The sequence below is a fragment of the Phycodurus eques genome, chromosome 13 (genome assembly GCF_024500275.1).
Source record: "Phycodurus eques isolate BA_2022a chromosome 13, UOR_Pequ_1.1, whole genome shotgun sequence".
NCBI lineage: Eukaryota > Metazoa > Chordata > Actinopteri > Syngnathiformes > Syngnathidae > Phycodurus > Phycodurus eques.
In genome coordinates, this window is record NC_084537.1 from 16,802,711 (window position 1) to 16,820,242 (window position 17,532).

A 17,532-nucleotide genomic window follows, 5' to 3' on the forward strand; every position below is an offset into this window, starting at 1 on the left:
AACTGAGGAGCAAGGCAGGCTCTGTTGTGGGCACAGAGATGGACAGCGTTATGGACAATCCACGGCATCCGCTGCACGCCACCATCTCCAGGCAGGGGAGCAGCTTGAGTGACAGGCAGCTGTCACAGCCCTGCTCTCCTGACAAACTGGCAAAATCCTTCCTTTTCCCCATGCCATGCATGCGGCCTTTTAATTCCACCCTGGGAGGGAAACCCTAATATCACATCCCTCAACTCTTCCACACTAATCATTATGCACCTTATTGGAATTATGACTATATCTATCTATCCATCATGAAAAACACTGTTACCCTGTGTTTAGCAATAATAGAAATATGAGCCATATCGTAAGTCTGATATTTTTGCTCACCTTACATTTGTCATAATCATTCACCACTAAATTCACAACAAACGTGGCCCCCTCTAATCCCCCGGTTTGTGCTGGCCGCATGGAACGTGCTACAAAAGACACTTGAAGGGTGTAAAACATTAGGTAACAGGACCGCAGTACTAGGGTAAAGTTCACTCTGCAGGGCCACCGTGGATCACGTGACTGAATGCGCCGCCGTGATTGGCCAAGCGTGGCTTCATATTCGAGTAGGGCAGAGCAGTCGGATACTTGTCTTGAATTGAAGCAGCGGTAATGCTCTTGAATAGGGTGAGTGGCTATCATGTTTTTGAAACGTTGCTAATGTGTATATTAGTCCAACCAACACATTCGGTCACTTTGAGTCAAATAAAGGTGGCTAACTTGTGCCCACACATGCGAGCTAACGAAGTAGGTTAACGTTAGCTTGTTTTTAACGTCTGTTTTAAGGCTGTTTGACGTTGGAATGTGTTCCGATAAGTGTATTCGCGACACCTGACCTACTGCAGTGATGGTTTCAATAGTACTGGACTGAAGTGTGAATACCACCACTTCCAGGTACTTCGAGCGGGGATGCGCTGCGGTGTCGCCCGGCTCCAGAGCTCCAGTGCCGCGGCCACAGAAGCAGGAACTTCAGGCGGGCACTCTGCAGCGGCAACCGGCTTCTCGTTTGGTTGGTAGTCTCAACATCTTCGCTTAATTTAAACGAAGCGTGTTTATCCACTTTTTGTTACTTGATTTGATTGGTTAATTAAGAAATACATTTGTCCAGCCACGGTTGGGATGAGACAACTAGGAAACCGCTTAGCCAATCGGAAGCCTGAAGAAAGTAATTTCAGGAAAAGGCAACACATCAGGGGGAAAATGGACCGTGTCAAAATTTGAATTAATAAGATAATAAAACTCAGCCCAAGTGTAGATGAATAGTAAAAATAGGTATCCCAAGCTATACCCCCCCCCCCTTCCAAAAAAACAATTTGTCATTTCAAACTTGCTCTTAAAATTAAGGCTTGCATATGCTTTAAGTTTGGAAAAATGCATCTTAAAAAAAAGATTTACCATGTTTCCCATTGGCTCATCTCTCTTTTACTAACTGCTTCACATGTGCAACAAGAGCGAATAAAACGCTACACCTCCTGCATGCTAAATGTGCATACTAAAGCACAAAAAAATATGTGGCTAGCCACGACTGTTGAAATAAATGTAAATAAGCTAGTTTCGTGAATTGGCTGCTCCACTGTAAAATGTAATGATACACCAGTCATAATTCAATAAACTATATTGTAAATTGTACCGTTATGTTTCTGGTGTAATGGAGCATTCTAAAAGGAAAGTATAATCAAATTGTCTCAAGGTGTGAGGTACTGAGTTGAGTAGAGAGTGAAGGGCTGGAAGTTTTTTTAATTTATTTATTTACACGCACATGCTTAATTGAGATTCGGGAACTAAACTTGTTTTAACAATTATTTGTACATTTAAAAAAAAAAAAAAAATCACACGCGGGAGTGCTATACTACTGTATATATTTTTGTGACTGGAACTCGTTCATATGCACAAGACTGCAGGAAATTAAATTTCTCCAAGTGCTATTTAAGTTAAGTGACAACCATTTATGACATAATCAGTTATTCAGTTTGGCAAACGGTGGGTGGCATTAGCTGTCAGCGTGACATATAACTAGCTGAAACTTTGTTAATGTTGACCAAAAAAAATTAAACGAAGCTTGTTTCACTTGAATGGTGCAAGTGGGACAATTATTCCACTGGCTTGCCGCTTGGCTGAGTTTGCACACTTAATCATATGAGCACACCTGGAGGTTTGCAGTGACATCGCTGGCTTCTCTCCTTGCCTTCATCCTCCTCTGAAGACTTCATGCTTTAAATCAAATGTTATTTCTGAGAAAAGGTTCATCTTTGCGACATTGAGTTTTTAACAACCCACAGTAATGTTAGCTTTCCACTGACTACTGATAAAGCAGCTCAATGTATTCTTAATACCTGTGGGGTGGGTTGATATGTAAAGTTAAAGGTCCCAGTGCTGTTGTACTGCATATGCATATCATTGCTCACTCCTTGTCCAATCAAATTGCTTGGTCAGAAGCAACTTGTAGAATTCATATTTATGTGGCATTTGTTTATTTTTACTTTATTTGCTGAAACAATAAATCATTGTTCTTATTAATGCATCAAAAAATCAGTTGCCCAGTAGAAAATATATATTTTTAACAATCTTTTTGCTGTCTCCATCACGCAGAGCTAACAGATCAACAGCGAGAGTTCCAGCAGCTAGCTCGCAAGTTTGCACGTGAGGAAATTCTCCCACATGCGGCACAGTATGACAAAACCGGGGAGGTGAGTCTTCTCCTAAACGATGTGGTGTGTAATATGGTCTGTAACATTACAGTTTGACTTGATTTGTATTTCTTTTTGCAGTACCCAGTACCTATCATCAAGAAAGCTTGGGAGCTTGGTCTGATGAACGGTCACATTGCAGAGCAGTATGGTAAGTTTGAATAGTGAATTTACAGCATTTTTTTTTTTTAACTGATTTTTTATTTTTTTTTATTTTAATAAGGTGGAATGGGCTTGTCCATCTTCGACAACTGCCTCATCACGGAGGAGCTGGCCTACGGTTGCACGGGAGTGCAAACTGCCATCGAGGCGAACTCTCTTGGCGTAAGAGCTCTTGAGCATGTCTGCTCATTCCCAGCCAAATATTTCCAGTTAAATGTGTTGTTTGAATAATGAAGCTGGTGATTAAGACTCTCTGTGCCTTACAGCAAATGCCTGTTATAATTGCTGGCAATGAGGTGCAGAAGAAGAAATACCTAGGGAGGATGACAGAGGAGCCTCTCATGTGTGCAAGTACCTTCATTTAAAAAAATAAATAAAAATCTTTTGGAAGTTTTTCCCTGAATGAATGTAGTCTACAATAGAATCTCATGGGCTTGCTGCACACTGAGCAACGCAAGGGTTTTGCAACTAGTTTTTATGTGGGTGACTGAGTTTTGCTACAATTTAGATAATAGGGGAACAATGTCTTAATGGCCAATACAGTGATGAGTCAATTTCATATCGATCCATGTTGGCATCACATAAATCCCAAAGAAAAAGCCAACCCCACTTTCAATTAAACTCCTTAGATCTCTGCGCTGAAGACTTGAATTTTCAATTTACCGTTGTATACCTTTTTTAAGCTTGTGCACATTGTTGTGTCGCAGGCATACTGCGTCACAGAGCCTGGAGCGGGATCAGATGTGGCGGGTGTCAAAACACGAGCGGTGAAGACGGGCGACGAGTACGTGGTCAACGGCCAGAAGATGTGGATCACAAATGGTGGCAAAGCCAACTGGTTTGTATTGAGCACATAAGCTATGAAGTTGTGATCATCCGAAGGTACTTCTATCTAGATTGTCGTCTTCTGTTCCCAGGTACTTCCTGCTGGCGCGCACGAACCCTGATCCCAAATGTCCCACCAATAAGGCTTTCACCGGCTTCATTTTGGATGCGGACACACCTGGAGTTCAAATAGGAAGGAAGGTAAGATGTTGGCTTGCCATTTAACCAGTTTTTATTTATGCAACTGCGAATGGGAAGAGGTCTTCATTTATGCACTTTGTTTGTACACTGAATACCCTGAAATAGTTTGTTTGAAATTGGTTAAAATTAATGTTACAAGGAGACTTATGCAATTTTTCCCATAAAGCTCTCCGGTCTCAATTCTTCAAACTACACAAAGGATAAAGAATTGCATTGCACTTAACAGGTCTAAAAAGGTCGATACTGAACTGTAATAGATGGTGACAATGGACAACTATTGTTTACTCTAAATGAGTCACCAACTCACTTGAACAGTTCATTGGCACAATGTTGCCACCAGATGGCGCCAAGGTAATATTTATTGCTTTTACCAAAGGACAAAAACAGCAGTGAGTAACTGCTAATAATTAGTTGCACCCAAAAATATGCAAAAGATGTATTCCCCCCCCCCCCCCGTTGCTATTCAGACAACAGAATTGTCAATTATTTCAGTATACACACTTTCTGTGACATTTTTATTTGGTGTGCTATGAGATTTTTAATATAAAATGTACTTTAGCTCAAATAGTGCTTCCCCCTCTGCCAACTGCAGGAAATGAACATGGGCCAGAGGTGTTCTGACACACGAGGCATCACGTTTGAGGATGTGAGGATCCCGAAGGAGAACATCCTGCTCGGCGAGGGGGCTGGGTTCAAGATCGCCATGGGGGCCTTCGACAAGACCCGGCCTCCTGTAAGTCACATTACGCCCAAGCCACGTGGGTGTGTGTTTTTTTCTTTCTTTCTTCCATTTAGCTAATTAGACTTGCTGATTGTTACACAGGTGGCAGCTGGAGCCACTGGGCTGGCTCAGAGGGCCCTCGATGAAGCCACCGCTTACGCTCTGGAGAGGAAAACGTTTGGCAAAGTGATTGCTGAGGTTTGTTCCTAAGGGTTATTTAATGGTGTATACTTTCTTGTAGCCCCTATAAAGCATAATTACCGTGACATACTAAACAGCATTTTACCAGCAGTGTAAAAGGATATCTTCTCTTTTTTTGGCAGCACCAGGCCGTCTCTTTCCTGCTCGCCGAGATGGCGATGAAGGTGGAGCTGGCGCGCATGGCGTACCAGCGTGCCGCCTGGGAGGTGGACCGCGGCCGGCGCAACACATATTACGCCTCCATCGCCAAGGCCTTCTCCGGCGACATTGCCAATCAGGTGGCCTCGGACGCCGTGCAGGTGTTTGGTGGCAACGGCTTTAACAGCGAGTACCCGGTGGAGAAGCTGATGCGCGACGCCAAGATCTACCAGGTGGGTGTGGCTGCGTGCAATTTGTTTTGCAGCGGTGGGAGGTAACAAATACTTCATGGTACTTCATTTTTTTTCTCCCAGGTGTCTATTTGACTACTTTTAACTTCCTAAGTTTGAAAATAACTATACTCATTAGGTTGTCAAATTTAGCTTATTACTTTTAAGAGTGAAACTACTGTCAGTTTTTTTTTTATGACAAGTAATCAAAACTGGCATAATTGACAGTAAAAATTACATTTTGTAGTCATGTAAATTGCAGTCTGTACTTTTACTTAAGGAGATGAATAAGTACTTCCTCTACCAGGGTCTATTTATTTTTTGAAACACATCTGTACTTTTGCAATGCTTTGTAACATTTGCTGCTTTCTTTCGTAGATTTACGAAGGCACTGCTCAGATCCAAAGGCTCATTGTGGCCCGTGAACACCTAGCAAAGGCCAAGAAATGAACCTGTTGAATAAAATTTTTGTATAAGTGTATGAAAATAAAGTATTGACCTTGCATATAATTTGCCTTGTCATCATCGCCTGATTGCCTTTCTATGTGGAATTCAGATGGGAAGTTCATACTGTTGTAACGCTTGACTTTTTTTCAGTACTTAACGCAAATGACATACACATGCGGCACCAGAATGTGAGTTGAATTATGAAAATCGTATGTACAAATGTTGTAGGGGGGGGGGGATCATGTCTGCATTGTTTTGCTACAAATGTGCCCATTACCATATACAACTTGTGCAAATAAAGCTTTCTTTAACAAAAACATTTTTAGGTGAAGTTCATAAATAGGGTTTCATTGTATTGCTGCCACTCCACTCAGACTAACTGGTGAATCTGATAACATGTACTGCAGGCCACACCCATTAAAGGCACACAGAAAATCGGTTTTGTTCTGTTCACACTCTTACTTTTAGCGCTTTTTTTGGGGGGGGGGATTTTAATGAGGAAACTCATTTATACAATATGTGAAACACATAATATAACTTGAAAAATGGCAAATCCAAAAACCTGTTTAATAAAACTTGATTTATGTATTAGTTCAGTCTCTCGCAGCAGACCATTACATATGCAGAGCTGTTATCAGAATCCTCTTTTTTTTTTGCCAACTATGTCCAAAAAACACAAGGAATTTGTCTCCGGTATTTGCAGCCGCTCTAGTACGACAACAGACAGTCAATTGACAGAACACTTTGAGACAAAGACATTGACAAAAAAAATCACACAGCAATAAAGGGTTGCTAGTTATCTGGTAATGCCGGTAAAAAAAAGTTTTTTTTAATATAATGAGTGGACTTTCCCAGTTTCCTTGACAACAGCTTCTCTGTGGTAGCTCCTAGATCCTCACTCCAGTGTGAATATACAACAATTGAGAGCCTTGGTCACTTTGCAGCATCAAACACACCCTCTGTGTTGTGTGTCCGTATGTGTGTCGTGAAAGCCGGCCTACAAGTAAAGCGATTGCCACACACTGAGCAACAAAAGGACTTTTTTCCTGTGTATGTTCTCATGTGTGACTCCAGGTGTGACTTTTGATGGAAGGCTTGCCCACAATTTGAGCAACTAAATGGTTTTTCTCCCGTGTGCGTTCTCATGTGCATTACAGTGTTTGACTTATGAGTGAATGTCTTCCCACATACTGTGCAAGCGAAAGGTTTTTCTCCCGTGTGGGTTCTCATGTGCATTCCAATGCTGTCTTTTCGAGAGAATGTTTTACCGCAAACTGAGCAACTATAGGGTTTTTCTCCAGTGTGCATTCTCATATGTGATACTGACCTTGACTTTTGTTTGAATGTTTTACCACACACTGGGCACCTGAAATGTCTTTCGTCCGTGTGTTTTCCCCGGTGTGCTGTAAAAAGGGGCTTTTGAGAGAAAGATTTCCCCCCCACGTGGGTTCTCTTGTGTCTAAGCATGTTTTGTCTTCTAACAAATCTTTCACCGCAAACTGAGCAGGCGAAACATTTTTGACGCTTTTGCTTAGTCTTCTTCTTCTGACCTTTCCACTCTACAACGCTGCTATAGGTTTCTTCCATGTTGTCGCTGTCTGACAGTGGAGCAAAGAGGTCTTCCAATGGCGGCCCTCCACGGTGGTCTCCACTTGGACTGCGAGGAGGAAGCTGTGACAGCTCTGCCTCATTTTCACTCTGCGTAGAAAATCCAGTCAGTGGTAAATTGCTGACATCAGCCGCCTCTTCATCCTTAACATGGAGGGGCTCTGGATCCTCCTCTTCCTCCTTCACATGGAGAGGCTGTGGATCTTCCTCATTAACACAGGGGGGCTGTGGATGCTCCTCATCCAAACAGGAACTCTGCAACTGCTGCTGAGGGGGGTGACCAATCAACTGCTGGACATCTACAAGGCAACGTAAGCACAGTCTAGATCATAAGTTCCCAAACTGGGGTTCCCGAGCCATGGCTCGGGGGTGTCTACAAAATAATTTGCACTAACTTATGTTGTATCATTTTAAAAAGCCCGTACAAAAAAAAAGAAAGAAAAAGAAATGCATGCCAGCGCGCCAAACTAATTCTCCTCCTCCTTACTTGAGCTTTGGGCCAATTAAAAGCTCTGCTGTTATTATCTGATATTGATATTAGCGGCTGGTTAAAAAAAAATGCTGCAGCGAGACTTTTGACGTTAATTCAGGGTTTTTCTAAGTACTATTTCTATAGTCATATGACATCTAGGTAACGTTCCGATTGGCTGGTTGGGAAACTAACATGTCGGCCATTATTGTTGTGCATGATCGCTAGTTTTAAGTTATTTGTAGGAGCTGGGGGGGAACGTCCTCTTCCATATTTATACATAGGGGCGTTCTGTAAAATAAATGAACTGTTGTAAACAGTAAGTAGAAGTTGAGTGAACCGACCTTCGACGCGTAGCACAATTTGAGTCTTGCAAACTGCTTCCAGTTGTTGTCTTTGTTGCTCGTTCTCCTCTCTCGCTCGGCAAAGTTCCTCCTCGTACGACGCTATCGTCTTTTCAAACAGTCCGAAGATTTCATCGGCGGCCGCAATGAGTCGCTCCCTCACCAATTCTTTCAACATTTTGACGTCGACTACAGCTGCACCTCAACGACTACACTGACTTTTTCTTCGTGGTGTTTAATGGACTGCGGTCAAGCCAGCCTCCACTCGTAAAGTAGCAGTCAAGCCAGCCGCCCCTAATTTTGTTCATACCAGGCATTACGGTAATAAAACGCCAACTCGCGACGAAAACCACCTTCAAAATAAAAGCCTCCCAATCATACGGACGTCAATGCTCTTCGGTTAAGGAATGCAACTTGCAAGGTTAATATAATTGACTCTTGAGATGCATTAAAAAAATGTAGTTTATTTGATATATTATGAAAAATAAATGGTCTGCACTTATATAGCGCTTTATCTACACCATCATCGTGCCCAAAGCGCCTGACAAAGCCTCACATTCACACACACATTCATAAACCAATGGGGGACTGCTGCCATGCGAGGCTCTGCCAGGCCCACTGGGAGGAAATTAGGGTTCAGTGTCTTGCCCAAGGACACTTCGACATGCGGACAGTCGTAGCAGGGATTCGAACCTGTTCTACCTACCGAGCCTAAACCACCCCAACATAATCCCATTGGTATCGCAAGACAAATCCAGATCTGTGTGACAGACCACCAAGGACTCCACTAAAAGAGGTTTGATGAAGATCTGATATTGTATTTCAAAATAAAAGTATAAGAAAACTGCATATTTTGTTGTCATTACCCATGACTGAAAAAAAATCTGTTAAAAAAAAAATCTGAGCTATCACAACACCGGTCCAGTTCTGGGGGCACGACTCAATCCCAGGTCTCCAACAAAAGAGGTCCCACCCAAATCTGATGTGGGCATTTCAAAATAAAAGTTCCCTCAACCCTGCATAGTTCACTGATTTAAAATATTCATTTAAAAAAAAATCTATGAGATATCGCAACACCGGTCCAGTTCTGGGGGCCACTACACCACCCCAGGTCTCCAACAAAAGAGGTCCCAACCAAATCGGATCTGGCATTTCAAAATAAAAGTGACAGTGAAATATGCATATTTCAGGGGACTTTAATTATTAATTATTTTAGGGTGGCTTTGGCTCAGTAGGTAGAACAGGTTCGAATCCCTGCTACGACTGTCCGCATGTCGAAGTGTCCTTGGGCAAGACACTGAAGCCTAATTTGCTCCCAGTGGGCCTGGCACCGCCTCGCATGGCAGCAGTCGCCCATTGGTTTATGAATGTGTGTGTATGTGAATGTGAGGCTTTGTCAGGCGCTTTGGGCACTGTGATGGTGTAGATAAAGCCCTATATAAGTGCAGTCCATTTACCATTTATTTTTCATAAAATATAAAATCAACTACATTTTTAAATCTCAAGATTCAAATGAACTTTGCTGGTTGCATTCCTTAACCGAAGAGCATTGACGTCCGTATTATTGGGAAGCTTTTATTTTGAAAGTGACTTTCGTCACGAGTTGGCGACCTATTACCGTAATGCCTCGTATGAACAAAATTAGGGGCTGCTGGTTTGACTGCTACTTTACGAGTGGAGGCTGTCTTGACCGCAGTTTTAATGGCGGTCGGAAAATGGCGTTTAGGTGCATAATCGCCACCTACTGAAGTCAGGATTAGGGTTTCAGGCCATGGTTAGGGTTTCAAGTCGGCATTAGGGTTTAAAGACAGTGTTAGTTCAAAGCGTATACGTAAAGTACAGTATTGTATAATCATTATTTGCCCGGTGGCATTTTGTTTAACACAACGTCACATGCACTTCGTTCTCCAATCTGGAGGTGGCAGCAAAGTGCCTCCCGTCTTTCCGCCTGCCTGTCACCGCTGTTGACAATCATCGAAGAAGAACAGGACGCCGAAGTATGATCATGCGTCAATTTTCAGCATGGTAAAACAGCATTTATCTGTCTATCTTCTCGTAAAGTTTTAATGGTGACATGTTGCTGAAATCAAAGTACGCGTCCGTATTGCTCCGTTGAATCCAATTCGGCCCTCGTAAATTGAAGCGAAGGCGGCAGCTAAACATGGTTAGCATTTGGGCTAGCATGTAGCGCTAGTTCATTAACTGTGTTTTCACAATGAAATGCTCGAGCAGAACATTTTTATACTGCAGCGATGCTGTACACCGTAAACGTTTCTCGTGTGTTTTAATGTCAGGGTACGCAAGTGAAAGACGTCTTCATTAGCCCTGACGCCCCCCACACTCTTCTGCTGGACAAACATGCAGACTACATCGTTGCATACGGCTCCAAAAAGGACGACTATGTGAGTATTATACGCGATTTATTTCATAGGTGGCGTGGCAGAAAAACTCCAGCATTCGTGGCACAAAATAATCTTGGTTCAAAATCAAATCAAGGTTTTGAGTTAGGGTTTTAATTTAGGTTTTCAATTGATAAATTATATATTTTTTAATTGATCATTTGGAGACATTGTTTAACTGACAGCTTTTCAAATCATCATAATTTCAGCCTCGCAGCAGTAAATATTCTCCCATTTCTGTAGTTTTCCATGAAAGCAGAATGATTATAGACAATTGCAAACAGACCAAAGCAGTAACGAAATTATAATAAATGTATGTTTGTGCATTTTATGCACTGTCAGTTTGAAATAATGTCCTCTTTTAAAATAAAGTGATGGAAGTAAAAAAAGATGTTCTTCAAAATCCGATTCATCGATTAATCAAAACATAATCGACAGATTAATTGAGTTAATATAATAATAATAATTAATATAATCGTTAGTTGCAGCCATAGTTTTAAGACAAGGTTAGTGTTTCAAATTAGGATTTTAAATCATGGCTAATGTTTCAAATTAGGGTTCCAAGCCAGCATTAGGGTTTCAAACCACAGTTGGGATTTCAAATTAGGGTTTGAGTAAAGGCTTAGGTAAATTCGATACCACTTTTATACAAACCGATACCAGTATGAGTATTCACTCTTGGGTACTCACCAATACTGAGTACTGATACCACAAGTTTTGAAACATAACATTTAAATTTACACAAGTACTTATAATTGTGAACAAAGACCTTTCTTTCTTTCTTTCTTTCTTTCTTTCTGACACACATTATGATTCGCTGATGTGTCAAACCGTGTACAGTGTAGTGCCAGCTACTGGTGACGAGGACTTTCTCAATGTCAGATTTATGTATTTGTTTGTTTGTTTGCCTTAAGTGTCAGTGGCTGGTAAGGGCAGACTTTACCAGTACCTGATTCTTTGACATAAGGGAGGTAGGCTTGATACTGTTACCTGGTATTGGTACTCGCCCATCCCTAGTTAGCATTCCAAAATAGCTGTTTCAATGTATAGTTAAGGTTTCAAATTAGGGTTTCAAGTCAGATTTGGGGTTTCAAATGAGGCCTTCCATACTGGGTTAGGGTTTCTACTTAGTGTTTCAAATTAGGATCTCAAGACAGGCTAGTTGAGGCAGGCATTTATTTTTCTTAAGTGCATGTCACAGACTGATTGGAGCAGGCCAACCATTTGAGTCGAGGCCACTATTTGAGGAAATATTGTGGCTGTGCGTGCGCAGGAGTACACGCTGTCCGAGTACCTGCGCATGAGCGGCATCTACTGGGGTCTGACGGTGATGGACCTGATGTCTCAGCTGCCCCGCATGAACCGCCAGGAGATCGTGGACTTCATTACGGCGTGTCAGCACGAGTGCGGCGGCGTCAGCGCCAGCATCGGCCACGACCCGCACCTGCTCTACACACTCAGCGCCGTGCAGGTGACGGGACGCACACACGCACGGCATATCCTGCGTCACGTTGACTCTATGGTCTCACCGCTTTCCCCCTCCTCGGCAGATTCTGTGCTTGTACGACTGTGTGGATGCTTTGGACGTAGACAAAGTGGTGGAGTACGTCAAAGGGCTGCAGCAGGACGACGGCTCCTTTGCAGGAGACAAATGGGGTACGGGACCTGTCGTTTGGAAACAATCATCAAAGGAATTGGCATGGCTTATTCACTCAGGGAAACATTGGAACAATATGATTAGTACAGTTAGGATATCAAAGTATGGGTTGAGCTCAGGATTAGAGTTTCAGAGACAAGATTACGATTTGAAATTGGGGATTCAAGACGGTGTCAAACGTTAGTTATGGACAAGACCAGTGTTGGCATGTCAAATTACTAGGGTTTGGAGGCAAGGTTTGGGTTTCAAACTAGGTTTTCAAGACAGGGTTCAAGTTTCAAATTAGTTTGAGTCTTGAGTATGACACACGCTAATGTAAAAGCTGTAAAAAAAGATTTTTCATCTGGATCTGCTCCAGATTGCTGCAGTAGCAACATATTCACCTGCTTGACACCTGTCATGAGAGCAGGTTGTGTTTAGTTGACCTCATTACAGCTTCCCTGGGAAAACATTTTGGAACATTCAGGAACTTGTGAAAGCCTTGTCTGAGGACGGAAGTTTTCATTTATTTTACCTCCACAGGAGAAATCGACACAAGATTTTGCTTCTGTGCAGTGGCCACCCTTTCATTGCTGGTGTGTATTTTTATGCTAACCTTCTTTAGCAAGCACAAGTCCTCAAACATAAAATGGCGGCCATCTCTCTGCTCCCCTCAAAAAGGGCAAGATGGACGCCATCGATGTGGACAAGGCGGTGGAGTTCGTCTTGTCCTGTATGAACTTCGACGGCGGTTTCGGCTGCAGGCCCGGCTCAGAGTCTCACGCCGGTCAGGTAAGCGATCTCCTCACTCCTGCCGTCAATTTCAGTTCAAGCAAGCGCTAGTCAATCACTTTCCTGCCAACCGGAAGTATTCCGTCGCCTGTTGTTGACAAACATTATGAAACAGTCTGTAAGCGGAGCATCCGGTTTTCCCAGATTTACTGCTGCACTGGCTTCCTGTCGCTGACGGGCCAGCTGCACCAGCTCAACGCCGACCTGCTGGGGTGGTGGCTCTGTGAGAGGCAGCTGCCGTCGGGGGGCCTCAACGGGCGCCCCGAAAAGGTTCGCTTCCTCGACGTGTCGCTCTTGCATCGTCATCTTTTATAATCTGCTTTTAGACTTGACATAGGTTTGTTAAATGTCCACTTACAGACACCTGATTAGGTATGTATACACAAGATAATGACCCTTAAGAGCCGTTCGTAATATTTTGCTTAATTAGCTACACGAAGGGGTCAAAATATTAAAAAAAAAAAATAGTTCTCAGTAATAAACATATGGTCAACCCTTAATAGACCAGCTAATATTGAATGATAGGAAATTCTACCCCCCGCCCAACGTATTGTGGTATAAAAAAAAATGTATTTGAAAGAAAAACTATTTTTAAGTAATTAAAAGGATAGGTTTTATTTTTTTAAATGAAAAGTGTGTTTTATTATTAAAATGTATGAAAAACTTACCATTAATAAAATAGAAAATTGTAAAAAATATTTAACAACTATTTGTGTTTGTCAATACTGTATAATATTTGGATCTGTCGATTGGGTAATAAAATAAAAAGTAGTAAAAATAGTTGAAGTACGTTCAAAATGTTTTGGTCTATTTCAGCTTCCTGACGTTTGCTACTCCTGGTGGGTTCTGGCTTCCCTCCGGATCATCGGCAAGATCCACTGGATCGACAAGGACAAGCTGCGCTCCTTCATCCTGGCCTGCCAGGACGAGGAGACGGGAGGCTTCGCCGACCGGCCGGGCGACATGGTGTGCGCAAAAGCGGCAACCCTTCCGACGCATCATCATCATCGCTAACTCGCTTTCTTGTGCGCAGGTGGACCCTTTCCACACGCTGTTCGGAATCGCCGGCCTCTCCCTGCTGGGCGACGAGAAGATCAAGGCGGTGAATCCCGTGCTGTGCATGCCCGAGGACGTGCTGCAGAGGCTCGGCCTGAAGCCGGAGCTCCTCAGCTAGCCCTATTTGATGCTAACCTGTGCTAGCGACTTATACTCGCACAGTGAACATTCCTGTATGCGGCGACTTGGTCTGATGATTAGTTTAAGAGGAAACTTATCATGAAACTTTATTTAAATCCTACAACACACTAGGACTTGTTTCTGTCACCTTACCTAAAAGCAGCTGACCGACGCAGATTATATGGTTACTTAAATGATGAAATGTGACCTGAGCGCCCCATTTTATCTTGTCTTTTGTCCAAAATCATTTAGTGTGAATATGAATATGTAACTTATTTGTTTTATTTAGCAATAAATCTCAGATGTTCTCCTCAGGGAGTTTTGCTTCTGTTCCGTCATGTACCGGAAGATAGGATTGTTTCCTTTCTAAATACGCCATCCTACATGTAATACCCCCATACTGCACTAGGGGGGCACATTTGGACATACTGTAGTTATGGACATTTAATGTTACAACTGGCCATAGTAATTGTATGTCAATGCCCATAGTAGTGGTTGTATTGGACAGTAATTGTAGTACTGGACATAGTAATGGCCGCAATAGCCACAATTATGGACATAGTAGTGATAGTAATAAACAGTGACGGTAGTACTGGGCATAGTATTGATTCTAGTAGACATAATTGTGGTAGTAATAGACAATGGTAACACTGGACTCTGGCTGCAACTAACGATTAGTAATTGATTAATATGTTGATTATTTTTACAATGAATACAAACAATTATTTCCATCCCTATATTTAAAACGACATTATTTCAAATAGTGCAGAAAATGCACAATCATAAACTGAGTTCCTGGTTTGGTACTTGTCAGAAAATAGGCAAAGACATCGATTATTGTTTTCCACAGAAAAAGCAGACGCTTGCAAATCTCTTATTTTGATCAAACACAAATCAGTCTGCTTTTACTACAGAAATTGGAGAATATTTACTGTCAAGGCTTGAGAGGCTGAAATCAAGAGGATTTGGACAATTTCAATGCCTCAACGATTAATCGATCATCAAAATAGTTGATGAGTTTCATAATTGATTAATTGTCAAGTATTCGATTAATTGTTGCACCTCTATTCTGGACAGAATCATGGTAGTATTGGGCAGAATGAGTAGTAATGGTTATACTGTACATAGTACGGGTAATAATAGGCAGTCATGTTAGTAACAGACATCGTTATGGACATAGTAATGGTAGTCATGGTATTTATGGGCATAGCAATGATACTACTGGATATTTGTGATGATGCTATCATGGTAGTATGGTAATACTGGACATAGTCATGGTAGTGATGGATAGTAATGATACCAGTTGGCACAGTCATGGTAGCAATAGAGATTATTGGTAATATTGTACATTACTAATGGGCATTATCATGGTAGTACTGGGCAACTGGGCAGTAATGGACTTTTTTGTCCATTCCTACTCATTGTAGAGCTGTACAGCTCATTATAATTGCCACGAGAAAATTAAATTTGAAATTTCGGTATACCACCAACAAGCAGGGGTTTCTGCGAAAAACGGGGCTTTCCTGCAGTCACGGCAGTAGGCCTACTGGCTGATTGTTTGTTTTCACGTTGCTGACAGTAATAATAGCACAAGAGGACTAATGCATTGGGGCCTAGCTAATTAACGGCTAATAAATTGCCCGCTACTGTTGTCCTTGTCAATCAGACGACGAGGCTGTCCGATCACCAGGCGTCAGCGACATGACGACGTGCAGTAATTGCAGCGTTGAGCTTTGACGAGTTTGGGACGCACCACTGACTACTCATTGCTTGTTCTTATATATTTGTAGACCGTGTACTGTTTGTGTGTTCTCGTCGGTTGTTTGCGGCTGCCAAAGCCCAACGGCTCTCATTAGTGAGCGAGGAAGCAGAAGACGAAGAGGAAGTTGTAAGGGGAGCCGTGAGTGATGGTGGATGCAAGATATTGAAGGGAGGGAGGGTAGGATGGATGTCCTCTTTCGCTTTGTTTGCCATGGACAAACACCGGCGATTACAGAGAGCCATCCCTCTTGTTGTCTCTATGCTACAATACAGCAATTCAAGAGTGCTCTAACGAAAGGTAACAAACTAGCGAGTGGTGAATCCAAGAACACTACTTGAAAGTGGCCAGCATGAGGGTTAGGGGTTCAAATTAGGGTTTCAGGGCAGAGGTAAGGTTTCAAATTACTGGTAGGGTTAGAAGGCAAGATTAGTGCTCCAAAACAGGGTTTGAAATCACGATTGTGGTTTTAAATTGGGGTTTTAAGACAAGGTTATGCTTTCCAACCTGGGTTTGGGGTTCATATTAGGGTTTAATGTAAAGGTTAGGGTTCCAAATTAGGGTTGTAAAACCAGGGTAGAGTTTCAAATTAGGGTTTAAACCTGGGTAGGGTTTCCAAATTAGGGCTTGAAGACAAGGTTAGCGCTCCAAATTAGGGGTTAAAATCAGGGTATGGGTTCAGATTAGGCTTTTAAAACAGGGTAGGATTTTAAATTAGGTGTGCAAACTAGGGCTAGGGTTCCAAATTAGGGTTTCAAGACAAGCGTAGGGTTTCAAATTAGGGTTTAAACCAGGCCAGGATTTCAAATAAGTGTTAGGGTTGCAAATTTAGGTTTAAAGCCAAGGTAGAGTTTTGAATTTGGGTTTCAAAATAGGGTTAGGGTTTAAAATTAGGGCTTCAAGCCAGGGTAGGGTTTCAAATTAGGGTTTAAACTAGGATAGGATTTCATATTAGGGTTCCAAATTAATGTTAGGGATCCAAATTTAGTTTTAACGCCAAGGTAGGGTTTTGAATTGGGATTTCAAAAGAGGGTTAGGGGTTCAAATTAGGGTTTAAACCAGGGTTAGGGTTTCAAATTAGGGCTTTAAACTAGGGTAGGATTTTATATCAGGGTTCCACATTAATGTTAGGCATCCAAATTTAGTTTCAACGCCAAGGTAGGGTTTTGAATTGGGATTTCAAACGAGGGTTAGGGGTTCAAATTAGAGTTTAAACCAGGGTTGGGGTTTCAAATTAGGGCTTTAAGACAAGGTTAGGGTTCTAAATTAGGGTTTTAAACCGGGGTAGGGTTTCAAATTAGGGTTTAAATTACGGTAGGATTTGAAATTAGTGTTTGGGTTCCAAATTTAGGTTTAAAACCGAGGTAGGGTTTTGAATTAGGGTTTCAAATTGGGGTTAGGGTTTCAAATTAGGGCTTGATGCCAAGGTTAGGGTTCCAAATTAGGGTTTCAAAACAGGGTAGGGTTTCAAATTCGGGTTCCAAATTAATGTTAGGGTTCCGAATTTAGTTTTAACGTCAAGGTAGGGTTTTGAATTGGGATTTCAAACGAAGGTTAGGGTGTCAAATGAGGGTTTAAACCAGGGTTGGCATTTCAAATTAGGGCTTCAAACCAAGGTTAGGGTTCTAAATTAGGGTTTTAAACCAGAGTAGGGTTTCAAATTAGGGTTTAAATTATGGGCGGATTTCCAATGAGGGATTTTAGGAT

At 42.1% G+C, this 17,532-nt stretch overlaps 3 protein-coding genes across 3 annotated transcripts; 2 read left to right on the top strand and 1 right to left on the bottom strand.

Moving 5' to 3' along the window:
* The first annotated feature begins 568 nt into the window (after positions 1–568).
* Positions 569–6,029, top strand: acadm (acyl-CoA dehydrogenase medium chain). Its single transcript, XM_061695059.1, has 12 exons — positions 569–657; positions 925–1,039; positions 2,620–2,717; positions 2,799–2,868; positions 2,941–3,041; positions 3,146–3,226; positions 3,587–3,717; positions 3,797–3,905; positions 4,498–4,638; positions 4,729–4,824; positions 4,950–5,198; positions 5,574–6,029. Exons 1-12 carry the CDS (start codon positions 643–645, stop codon positions 5,643–5,645), a joined length of 1,278 nt encoding a protein of 425 aa, XP_061551043.1. The 5' UTR covers positions 569–642; the 3' UTR covers positions 5,646–6,029.
* A 166-nt stretch (positions 6,030–6,195) lies between these two features.
* On the bottom strand, positions 6,196–8,363 carry LOC133412047 (gastrula zinc finger protein xFG20-1-like). The gene is made up of 2 exons (XM_061695060.1): positions 8,064–8,363; positions 6,196–7,549 (listed from the first exon to the last, which is right to left on the bottom strand). Exons 1-2 carry the CDS (start codon positions 8,239–8,241, stop codon positions 6,576–6,578), a joined length of 1,152 nt encoding a protein of 383 aa, XP_061551044.1. The 5' UTR covers positions 8,242–8,363; the 3' UTR covers positions 6,196–6,575.
* Positions 8,364–9,719: 1,356 nt separating this feature from the next.
* rabggtb (Rab geranylgeranyltransferase subunit beta) lies at positions 9,720–14,380 on the top strand. The gene is made up of 9 exons (XM_061694141.1): positions 9,720–10,088; positions 10,358–10,465; positions 11,736–11,933; positions 12,013–12,118; positions 12,642–12,694; positions 12,780–12,890; positions 13,035–13,160; positions 13,707–13,856; positions 13,924–14,380. Exons 1-9 carry the CDS (start codon positions 10,086–10,088, stop codon positions 14,062–14,064), a joined length of 996 nt encoding a protein of 331 aa, XP_061550125.1. The 5' UTR covers positions 9,720–10,085; the 3' UTR covers positions 14,065–14,380.
* The last annotated feature ends 3,152 nt before the right edge of the window (positions 14,381–17,532 follow it).

Bases quoted from the DNA above. Each gene is read 5' to 3' on its own strand.
- LOC133412047 (XM_061695060.1), bottom strand. From the start codon at position 8,241: ATGTTGAAAGAATTGGTGAGGGAGCGACTCATTGCGGCCGCCGATGAA. The intron at 7,550-8,063 runs GTCGGTTCACTC...GTTGCCTTGTAG, and splicing joins AATTGTGCTACGCGTCGAAG to ATGTCCAGCAGTTGATTGGT.
- rabggtb (XM_061694141.1), top strand. The intron at 11,934-12,012 runs GTGACGGGACGC...CCTCCTCGGCAG, and splicing joins ACACACTCAGCGCCGTGCAG to ATTCTGTGCTTGTACGACTG. The intron at 12,695-12,779 runs GTGTGTATTTTT...CCCCTCAAAAAG, and splicing joins TGGCCACCCTTTCATTGCTG to GGCAAGATGGACGCCATCGA.
- acadm (XM_061695059.1), top strand. The intron at 3,906-4,497 runs GTAAGATGTTGG...TGCCAACTGCAG, and splicing joins GAGTTCAAATAGGAAGGAAG to GAAATGAACATGGGCCAGAG. The intron at 5,199-5,573 runs GTGGGTGTGGCT...TTTCTTTCGTAG, and splicing joins GCGACGCCAAGATCTACCAG to ATTTACGAAGGCACTGCTCA.